This window comes from Anabrus simplex, chromosome 1, assembly GCF_040414725.1.
Source record: "Anabrus simplex isolate iqAnaSimp1 chromosome 1, ASM4041472v1, whole genome shotgun sequence".
In the NCBI taxonomy this organism is placed as follows: domain Eukaryota; kingdom Metazoa; phylum Arthropoda; class Insecta; order Orthoptera; family Tettigoniidae; genus Anabrus; species Anabrus simplex.
In genome coordinates, this window is record NC_090265.1 from 1,342,164,430 (window position 1) to 1,342,176,624 (window position 12,195).

Sequence of the window (12,195 nt, forward strand, 5' to 3'; positions counted from 1 at the left end):
ATCTTCAGGGCTGCCGACAACGGGGTTCGAACCCACTATCTCCTGGATGCAAGCTCATAGCTGTGCGCTCCTAACTGCATAGCCAACTCGCCCGGTCCTTACATTTGCATTACTGCAATGTATTATATATATAACAGCGCACAGATGTGCATGAAGTTTTTTTAGGGAGTCAGATCTCCTTACTGTACTCGTTCGGGCCAGATGACCTTCGATGTTAGGCCCCTTTAAACAGCAAGTATCATCGTCATCATCATCATCATCATCATCATCATCAACTGTACTCGTTCAATGATCTAGTTTGATTTTTGCAGTACGTGAAGTGATATCTTTCACATGGTTTGTCACATAAGTTGCATACGCAGTGATTGTTTGGTTCATGGAAGTGTTTTGTTTTACACAGTTTGTGGTGGAATTTGTGAATAACGAGTCTTGCGATGGCGCTTCGCATGCTCTGGTTGGGTTTGATCCAGCCACTGTCAATCATTGCATCTGTACTACAGAATTCAATCCAGATTTCTTCTCTTTTGAGTTTTCTCTCATTGACCACGTCTTCTACTGGTCTAGTGGATGGGAGTAGGGATGTCTTTAAGTCTTCGATGAGGAAAGTATTGTTGGCTAGTTCGTATATTAGTTTTGATGGTGCATATTTTGAAGTCCCTAATGCTGTTTTCAGGAATCTCGCTTTCACTGATTCCATAAATTTTATGTCTTTCTTTGTTAGTTGCTGCCAGGTGATCGATATTCCATATGTCAGTGTTGGTATGATTTTTGCCTTGAATATTTTTTTAGCCGTTTTCAATGAGAGGTTTGTTAGGTATCTAATTTCGTAGATGGCTCTGATTGCTGCTACTGCTCTGTCTTTGGTGTGTGCACTGAAATTGCATCCTGAATATTGCAGTGTAATGCCCTAGGTACTTGAAATGGTTTACTACTTCTAGTTCTGCAATGTATTCATGTGCCTATTATAGAAACCTTGCTATCTGGAGCAAACTGTAAACAAATGTATCTCTCACTTGGTTTATTAATCAAATGTGACTGCTGCCAGAAAAGTATAAGATCATAACAATGATGCTGTAAGGTCTGTGGAGGCAACTCTGAACAATAAGATTATAATTCAGGATTCAAACCCACAAGGTAAAGATTGGGAAAGTCAGATACCCTAATTAGAAACATCCACTGCTGGGCTAGATAACAGAGATATATTTAGTTCTTCACTGGGCAGGATACATTCTAAAATATTCTACTACATTTATTCAATGCACACTCAATACCAAGCTTCTCCCTGAACAAAACCCTACATCCACAAGTGAGATAAAAAACTGGCTCCAAAAGGAACATGCTGTTTTTAACCCAGCCATCTGTAAGTGGTTTTGAAATATTCCTTCAAATTGAAAGAGTTACATTCTAATATGAAGTGCAGAGTGATTTTTTTTTTGTTTTAGTGCTTAGACAATGTACCAAATAAGAAAGTGATTTGATCCTCAAATGTAGGATGCTGTTCAGAACATATAGAAAATACAATTCTGAAATTGGTGGTCCATTGTAACTTATGAAGAGTGTTTTCTTTTTCTGAATGAAATAAATTTGCAGAGAACTTCAAGCTTCAAAATATTTTAATTCAACCTGGAAACTTTCCAAAATAAAAAATAAAAAGAAACATTTTGGTGAGTGTGCAACTCATTCATCTACAATTAGTTTACATCATTTTTGGTTTTTACATACCTCAGTTTCTATTTCATTTGATACATTTTATATAACATTATGTTGAAGGATTTAAAATCACTATGGTCATAGACTAGAGCATGCAGAAGTGAGTGATGTATCACAGCCCAGCTAAAAATTAGCACCATGCTGCAGCCAGCCCATGCAAGAGAAGTGGGTCAGCACACTAATACTTCTATACATGATGATTTTACTAAACAATACATATTAGCACAAAAAAACAAGGTGTCCCACAAAATACATACCAGTTGATCTCCTGTACAAACTTGTTTCAAATTTTCTGGCTTCACCAAAAGGAGGTTACATAGAGCATGCAATGTATCGAACAATGTGTTCACCAAGGGCACTTTGAATTCCTTCACACATTTCCTGTATTCATTCATATCACAGATAGCGCACATGGCACCTGAAATAAAAGATAAACTGTATTTATTGTTTAATTCAAAAAATGTGTACATGAAAGAAAAATTAACAAACATACATACATTAGATTACACACATGTCCATTTCTGTTAAAGAATATTATGTCTAAGTGGTCAACAAGTCTTTGTACCTGAACTGCCTCTATAATACTACATTCCAAGTAATACTAAAACAACTTCTGTTTCAATATATCCTGCCAAAAATTAAATGAATACTGTTTCTCTACAGTGCGTCCTATGTTTTGACCAAGTCCATTAACTTCATTGATGAATATTGCTCTCCCACTTACCTTGTATGTTCCAAATATATTGTAATTAGGATACGTCTGAACATAGTTTAAAATTATTGTAGTGTATAGTAATATATAGTATGTAGTGTAGTGTATAGTGGAAATATCTGTAGAAACTCTCTTACTAGAATTCTGTCTTAACTGCAGTTTAGAATTGTGTAATTCTTGTGTATTCCTTTCGGTATTCAGTAATTAACGGCAGTTTTTATCCTGTTTAGGGTGTTGTAGGATAAAAATATAGTACGACTAAGTAGTACTGTACTGTAGTAGTATATTAATTACCTTATTGTCGTGTGATCTTTGTGTATTATCCTAGACAATATTTCTTCACTTTCATTTTTTATTGCACAGACGAAGTTATTTTTCCTTTTCTTTTCATTTTTCTGTAAAGAATGGCTAAGGAGTGCAAGTGTAGGAACTGTGGGTGTGACCAGGCATTAAGGAGTGTGAGGGAGGAGGGAGATAATTAGGATTCTCTCAGAAGACAGGAAAGAAGGTAGGCCTCCCTCAAACTATGTACAAGATACAGTAGGTGTAAAAGAGGGATGGGAAGGACAGGGGGGAACTGTAGAAGAAAAGTAGTCTAATGCTTTCACCCAGCAACGGGCGCGTGGTGAGGGGATCACTCACTCCTTGATTTTGTCATATCCCACTGCGCAATGGTTTTGCGCACGAGTCTCTCCTTCTAGGTATTCCATGTTCATTGTTTTCCGTGTAAGTCTACAACTGTTGCTTGTTGGTGAGGGTTTGTTGTTTTTGTTTGTGGTGCATTGTCGTTATCCTTGCAGTTCAGTGAGATTTTCCCTCACCTTGTGCATTGTTGCATTATTATTTCTGGCATTGTTAAGTAAGGAAGAATATCCTGTTTGTAACTAAAATATTCTTAAATACAATAATTCTTATGAAAATAAATACAGAAAGCTTTAAAACACCAATTAAATCTAAATACATACAATAAAGACAATTTTCTTTATTCATTTCATGGGCGAGAGCAAATCTCACCAAGCGCCTGTAGAATATCCTAAATTTGTAACTATAATAATGTAAAATACAATAATTCTTACAAAAATAAATAAAAAAGCTTTAAATCACCAATTAAATCTACAAATGTACTATAAAAATGAATTTCTTCAATCATTTCATGTGTGAGAGAAAATTTCACCACGCTCCCACCCCGTTCCAACTCACCATGCACTCGCTGCCAGGTTAAGGGGAAGGAGATTGCAGGCTAAGGGCTCTATTCAGGATCAGAATTCAAGACAGGTGCCTGTGAGAAATTGGTATGAGTCACTGCAGTTAGAACAACAGAGGGAAGATGAAGAACAGAGAACTGTTGCTGAGAAGTGTGAAATTAGGAGGATGGGAAAAGGTAGGAAAAGGAAATGTGGAGTAGAAGACAGGAAAGTGTGTAAAGGAAAGGGAAACTGGTAGAGTGTTATTCAGGAATTAGGTTGAGGCAGATGAGGAAAGTAGAAGAGAAGGAGGAGGGAAAGGAGAAGGTGGTAGTGTTTCACGTTGGTACCAACAACGTAAGGCAAGCAGGTATTAGGGCTGGTTTACACGGGTAGAGTAGCGAGGCGAGTAGAGTAGATAGTAGAGTAGCTACGTTACTCTACTCTACCACTATCTGGTCGAGTTGACACTCATGTCGTTCATATGGGAGTAGAGTCATACAGTAGAGTAGTAGCAAAATGTTAAGACGTAAGCACATAGTAAGGAAGTGTTTAAAGACATTTGCAAACATATTAATGCAAGAGATTAGTGAAGCATTATAAGAAGTAAATGAGGAAAGAATGGAATGGGTAAGAGTCTGGCTTAGTAGGAGAGATACACTCGGGGCATCAACATTAATTCTGAGAGAACTTGCGACAGAGTATAAAGAAGAATAATGAAAGTGTATGAGGTTGACGCCTGATAACTTTCAGACATTGTTAGATGCTATAACACCGCAAATTCAAAGACATGACACAGTGATGAGAGATGCAATAACACAGAAAGTTAAGCTTGAGGTGCCTCTGAAGTTCTTGACCACTGGTAATAGCCATCAGTACACTGTAAATCATGCTGGCGTAAGCGTAATTTGTAGTAGCTTCTTCGCCAAAAATACCCCAATTATTGATCTATGTATATCCTTTTTCTTTGTTCGTTGCTTGTACGGCCCAGTTGTAGAGTTTCAAGATCTGACATTGTACAGTACTGTAAACAATAATTATTTTGGATATTCCAAACAAAATATGAAAATTATTCAACTTTTTGGGGAAATTACTTTTATTGCTGGAAATTAATTGCAATGGCAAGTGACATGTAGAAGATCCCTATGTATGTTATTAATATAAATAAAGTACACAGTCCTGCACCAATGTCTTGCCTAACTTAAACACGTCGAGACACATTATGGACTCGCTGTGTAACAATTAAACTTGAGAAACCTTCATTTAAAGGGACAATTCAGCTGACACTTGTTTATATTTTATGTTGCATCTTCGAAATTATTATAGGTATAGGTATTTTTAAAATCCTTCTTAGACAATACACCTGCATTTGTTTGACCTCCAAAGGTGTACCTCCCCTTAATATCACTCAGCTATAACGTTACGTTGTGGATGAATAGGCCTAATATACCTAGCTTTTGGTATTGCCTTGCAAAATACACTTTACTAAATCACTTAAGAGGGGCAAGTAGAAGTCTGCAGCACCACCTCCTGACTTCTTGGATTTACGAATTTTCATCAGTTCTTGGTTGTAGGTACATCGTAATTTTTCATTTATTTTCTGTTTAAGTTCCATTAAACCAAAACCCTCTTTACCCAATTTCGTAATCAAGTCCTCTTCCGCCGTCCGGTGCATATTCTTGTTTCTGTAAATAATGCTGTTTATGTTCCATAAACATTCTTTTTCACGGTAAAGTTCTACAAATTTGCACGTTTCTTCTTCCGTCCACTTCATTTTACCGCCAAATAAACGCACAGATTCTCAGTACACTCAACGGAATACCATCAGAACACATATGGAAATAGTCGAACGATGCGCTAACTGAAAAATCGAGCGTCCTCGGCCTTCTCCGCTAGCTCTCGGAGCTCGGTTCCGATGGAGGGGGAAGGATAGTGGTAGAGTTACTTTACCATACCGGAAACCCACTCTACTCTGTTGCCTACTAGCTACTCTACTCTACTTGCTACTATCCCAGTCGTTTACACTATGCTAGTAGCTTTACTATCCACTCTACTCGCCTTGCTACTCTACCCGTGTAAACCAGCCTTTAGTACCAACGTACTTAGGGGTGTGTGGGATCAGGCAAATGCAGCACGGGTGAAGTTTAAGGAAGTGCAGATTGTTATCAGTGGAATACTGTGTAGGAAGGATACTGACTGGAAGGTGATTGGGGATTTAAATGAGACTATGGCGTGGGTATGCGGGAAACTGGAAGTGAGATTTCTAGATCAAAATGGGTGGGTAGGAGATAGGGATCTGCACTCAGATGGCCTTCACTTAAACTGCAGTGATATGTAAAATTTAGGAAATTTGTTTAGAAGGGTTATAGGGAGGTACATTCAAGGAAACGGGGTGGTCAAGGGAGCAATGATAAGGGTACAGAAATCTGAAAGTTAAGTAAGGATGACATAAAAATGTTAAGTGTTGAAGTTTAAGTATTGTAAAGAAAGGAATAGAATTACGTAATTTAATAGATATGTACTTACCAGATATTGCAATAGGAGTTGAATCATGGCTGAGAAATAATATAATGGATGTAGAAATTTTCTCACGGAACTGGAGCGCGTATCGTAGAGATAGGATAGGAATGGTAGGAGGAGGAATATTCATTCTGGTGAAAGAATTTTTTAGCTTCAAAAAAGTTAAAGATGACAAACATCAAATTCTAGGTGTAAGGCTCATTTCTAAAGTAATAGGCAACTTTATGTCTTCGGAATATACAGCCTGGGAAAAGGTAGTGCTGACGCTGATTGAGAATTATTTGATAAGATAATCAGCTATGTGGGAAACGATATGGAAAGGAATATAACTGTAGAGGGAGATCTCAATTTACCAAATGTAAATTAGGAAAGAAATGCGAATGACAGGAAGCATGACCAACAAATGGCAAATAAGTTAATATGGGAAGGGCAGCTGCTTCAGAAAGTGATGGAACCAACTAGGGGGAAGAATATTCTGGATGTGGTGCTGGTAAAACCAGATGAGCTCTATAGAGAAACCAAAGTAATAGATGGTGTTAGTGATCACGAAGCTGTTCTTATCGTAGAATATGATACAAAGGAAGATCTTAAAAGTAGGACTATTAGGCAGTACCATATGGCTGATAAAGCAGGCATGAGGAGTTTAAAAATATAACTACGATCAGTGGAAAATAGTAAATAAAAATGTAAACAGACTCTGGGATGGGTTTAAAGCAATTGTTGAGGAATGTGAAAACAGGTTTGTACCTTTAAAGGTGGTAACGAATGGTAAAGACCCACTTTAATATAATAGACAGATAAAGAGACTAGGAAGGAGGTGCAGATTTGAAAGGAGAAATTGAAGGAACTTACCACGAAAATGAATCTAGCAAAGAAGTCAGCTAAGGATAACATGATGGCAAGTATAATTGGCTGTCATACAAATTTTAGCACAAAATAGAAGGTATGTATAGGTACTTTAAGGCAGAAACAGGTTCCAATAAGGACATTCCAGGAATCATTAATGAACAAGAGGAGTGTGTATGCAAGGATCTTCAAAAGGCAGAAGTATTCAGTCAGTAGTATGTAAAGATAATCTCCAGATATGATATTCTGCTGTTTGTTTAAAGGGGCCTACCATCTAGGTCATCGGCCCCTAATGGTACAAAATGAGACAGAATGCAATGACAATTGAAGTACAAAATTCATCCATTGACCAGAATTCAAAAGGTGATGATGAAAAATGTATGGTTGAATATGAATTTTAAAACATCAGTGGATCTGACCCGCAATGTCTCACCTTCCCAGAAACTATATGACCGACCAAGGGATTGCTTCCAAAGCACTATCCTGAATCGATGATGCTTGTTGTCTAAAGGGGTTCAAGATCCAGGTCAACGGTCCCTCATAATGGCACTTATCGCTAGTACTGTAAAGTAGAACCATGGTATTTCTCATGTTGTGGTACTAAACAAAGGTAGCGTTAATTCACGGTGTTCCAAACATCATGGTACTACTCACATGTATTGTACGTCGTACAGTACCTGTACCTGTGATTAGTACCATTAAGTAAGAAACACTGCGGGTCTGGGCGTTGCCTGTGATTAGTACCTCTATATGTGTGACACTTGGTCTGTGTTGCCTGTGATTTCTACCCATTATGCGAGGAACACCACAGGATAGTACGAGTCCCTGTGATTAGTACACCTATGTGACGTGCACCATGGGTCTAACTTAATGCACATTCTACAGGTAACACAGACCTATGTTGTTTCACACATAAAGGCGCTACTCGCAGGTAATGCATGGCTAGTGCATACCGTGGAGGCCACTGCGTAGGCTATACGTCTTGGTGGGTGTTCTAGGTACCAATTGATGAGCCCAACCTAGCACACGGGGGCAAAATGTTTGCAACTAGGAATGAGTTAGCTGGAAAATTTATAATGTCCAATAATGGACCATTTATATTGATATTATAAATTTACTCATGTGGGACAAATATTTCAGGTTCCCTATGGGAATCAACATCTATATCATGAAGAAACCTCTGCGTGGTCGCTGTTTTGTGGATTTTGCAGAACTGGAGGATACAGCTGTCAAGGCATGGGTACGCAGCACTCCGAAAGAATGGTTTCAGGAATGTCTGGAGAAACTGACACAGTGATGGCAAAAGTGCATCGTTACAAGGATATTATGTTGAGAAGGTGGACGTAACAACTGCTGTGTAATGTACTTCATCTGGGTAGAAAAAACTTAAGTGTAAAACAACATAGTACACCCTTCATACATTATTAAGATACGACTTAGACAGGGAGGAAGAGCACAGAACCGCAAGAAAAAACACGCGGCCTACAACTCCAACGAAACTACGCACAGAAACGATGTTAACAGTGCACGAACCATCCAAAAACAAACTCATTCTTTCATCTCGATTAACTGAGTCACTAGCGCACGCTAGCCTCCCTTGCTTGTAGGACTATTTCCGTCCTGAATCCCCAGCTGTAAAGCACACACTGCTGTGGTGACATGCTTGTGAAATTAATAACTGGTTCGATAGAAGGCAGTGTGTGTTTAGGAAAGGATATCCTACTGAAGCTCAATTTGTAGGATTCCTGCAAAATATAGCAGATATCTTAGATTCAGGATGTCAAATGGACTGTCGTTATTGAGCTGGCGAATGCATTTGATAGGGTGGATCATAGGAGACTACTGGCAAAAGTAAGTGCAATTGGATTGTAAAGAAAGGGTACAGATCTCTGCACACGGTTATGAGGGTGTTTAGGGGTTGTAGTAAGGATGTAAAGGAGAGGGCACATAATACTTTCGTAAGACCATAAATAGAGTATGGTTGCAGTGTATGGGACCCTCATCAGGATTACTTTATTCAAGAACTGGAAAACATTTAAAGAAAAGCAGTTCGATTTGTTCTGGGTGATTTCCGACAAAAGAGTAGCGTTACAAAAATGTTGCAAAGATTGGGTTGGGAAGACTTTAGAGAAAGGAGACGAGCTGCTCGACTAAGTGGTATGTTAGGCATAGATATCAAGGATAATTAAAAAACCACCTATTCAATACTTTCCACGTTTAATGTGGTTATTATCTACATGATTTTATGTAGACTTTTATGTAGAGTTGTTACTTGTAAGTGGTATGTTACAATTTACAAACTTCATCATCTAGATCCGTATTGATACAGTTTAAATTAAGAACCAGTGTTAGGTTTAATGGTCCATTTAATCAATACACTTCACTTTACAAGTGAAAACACACACTAATTTTAAGATTCAAAAACTTATTTAAAACTTTCTAGCCTGGTTGGCTTCACTGTCACAATTTACAAACTTTACCATATAGATCCGTATTGATACAGTTTAAATTAAGAACTAGTGTTAGGTTTAATGGTCCACCCAATCAATACACTTCGCTTTACAAGTGAAACTGCACTACTTTTAAGATTTATAAACTTATCTGAAACTTTCTTAGCCTGGACCATTCTGACTTTGTCTTGTATTTCTTGCTTGCCCAAGCACTCTTGCCTTTTCCATTGTGCCCCTTCTACTTCTTGCAGCAGCATTTAAAGACGAATTTCCTGAATGAAGCAAATTGTTGTAAAATGATTTATTTTGAGTGAGGGGCAGAAATTCCTGTGGGATTTTAATTTTTGCTTCATTGATCCAAAGGGGACCCTCATATAAAGGAGTGATGGGAGTTGTCCTCTCACTAACTCATAAATTGGATTCAGTGACTGCTCTGAAAGCGTAACAGATGGCTGCTCCTTTTCAAAACACATCTATCTTATGTAGAGCCATTTAACTGGATGTTCAGTTTCATCTTTACATTGTATCATCACAACAACTGAACCGACTGTATCACGTGAAATAAAACAAAACTTACATAAGTTAATTACAAGTAAACCAAGACACACCAATTTTAACCACTGCAGATCCAATATATCCTCCAACCATCAATGAAGAGGAACTGTTAATTAAAGAATTAAAAATTTACAAGGCATATGGTGAAGACCTAATCTTTGCAGACAACTAGAAAAATGCCAGAAAGCCTTCGATAATAAATCTCCATGAACATCTAATGGAAATGTGGATCACGGAGAAAATTCTGGAGCATTGGACCACAGAAATAATCCATCCATTATTTGAAAATGAAGATAAAACCAACTCAGATAATTACAGAGTAATAACCCTTCTGGACAGCACACACAAAATTTTCTCTTGGATAATTTACAAATGGATCAAAAACACACTGGAACTACAACTTAGTGAATACTAAGAAGGATTTTGCTTATACAGAATCTGCCCAGACCAAATTCTTGGCCTGAAACTTAAAATCCTCAGATCATATGGTCTTCGTCCCAAATGAATAAAAATCATCAATCTAACTTTAACCAACATGAATTCCAAGGTAAAGTTTAGAGAGGAAGTAACAAAAGCTTTCACAATAAAAACTGGCCTCAGACAAGGTGATGGGTTATCTCTACTGCTTCTCAATATGGCTCTCGATTACATCATGAAACTGTGGCAAAAGAAAAACCTATCTACAATCAAAATTGGAGCTAAGCCCTCAATATGAATAAACTCCAGGAATTTGCAGATGATTTAACTCTCTTAGCCACTGACTTGGAAGAAGTTCATGCCTAGCTCACCAGTCTCCAAAAAATCACCCTAAAAATAAGATTACAAATAAGCTTAAAAAAATTAACATAATTCTACAATTTAAATATCTGGGAGAAATCATCACACACAACTTAAACAAGAAAGAAACATGGATAAATGGAACTAGCAAAATGAAACAAGCCTACATTTCTAACCTGGTCAACATATAAGAAATGCCTGTCAATAGACATTAAGATCCAACACTATAAAACCGTAACTCTCCCGGAAACCACTTTTGCTAGTGAAATCCTGTTCGAAATTAAAAACAAAAGAAGAACTGATCAGCTCCTCAAAACTGAAAGAAGAATCATCAGAATTTGCATAATAAAAAATACCAGGTCGAAGGAGTCTAGAGAATCCTTCCTAATGAAACTGTTTATCAAGAGACTGACCCAATCATCAGCACAATGAAGAAGAAAAGAACCTCATATTTCTTTCCCATCGCGCCAGGAAACCAGATTTTACGACAACTAGTGATGAGAAATCTTGGAAAGAAGGATCCATGAAATTCAGCAAGATCTCAAAGCAGTTGAACTCAAGATAGCAGATGCAGAGGACAAAAATAAAATTAACACTCACAAATTTTCAGCAGAAATGACGCATAGAAGGGCTGTAGTGATTTCAAATGAATTGAGAAAATTATGATCAGAACAAATGAGAAAGTACTGGGCAGATCACAAGATCCAAAACGGTACAACCTTCAAAGAGAAAGAGAACACGTAATGACTCAAGTGGTGAAATGTGGCCAATAAAGTAAATAACGACAACAAATAGGAACAGGATAGAGAACTCTTACCTTTTGCAATTAAAACCCAGTCCATCATCTAAATTCATATTATTCTTCACATTCTTCATGCTGCAATACACAGAAGTTCACACTTACATCCACATATAACGGCATCAACTGGATATACAAGTGTCACGTTTTTCCTTGTATCTCTTGATAAGTGTAGAGCACATATGGACGGTCCAATAAATAAAATCACTAAGTCCATTTTTTGACAAATGGAGATAATGCATGTATCCAGACCAAAATTTCCCGCTCTTTTCAAATCTCCAATCAGTTTCAACGATAAATAACCCTAAGTCTATGTAACTTGCATAAGTATAATTCGTACTTTCTAGTAATTAAATTTAAGAAATCTGTAAGTCCAAAGAAATCACTAAGTCCACTCGCAGCAAAATAAATCACCAAGTCCACTCAAGGCAATTAAAGAAATCCCTAAGTCCACTAAATCCATTGAAATAAATCCAACATTTCCCTCTTCCCATCTTAGATATTGTTGTCAACAAATACACTCTGCCAATTTCATTTATTGCTCAACAATCAAGTCAGAGGAATAATATTGCTTAGTAGTGTGTTTGTAACACTCCCATGTGTAGTGAGGAAGATGTCGAAGTACATGTTAGGTGCAGATGA

The 12,195-nt window shown here is 37.5% G+C and overlaps 1 protein-coding gene across 4 annotated transcripts in view; it reads right to left on the reverse strand.

Annotated features, from left to right (window-relative positions):
* The window catches only part of Sec10 (Exocyst complex component Sec10), a 324,790-nt gene that overhangs the window by 4,086 nt on the left and 308,509 nt on the right, over nt 1–12,195 (reverse strand). For 2 of the 4 annotated variants that reach the window (XM_067137790.2, XM_067137791.2), the window contains exon 16: nt 1,968–2,128. In XM_067137790.2, the coding sequence (XP_066993891.1) occupies nt 1,968–2,128 (161 nt within the window). Of the gene's footprint in view, nt 1–1,967; nt 2,129–12,195 lie in introns of those variants that run through there. The other 2 variants (XM_067137794.2, XM_067137792.2) reach the window with 1 other exon arrangement.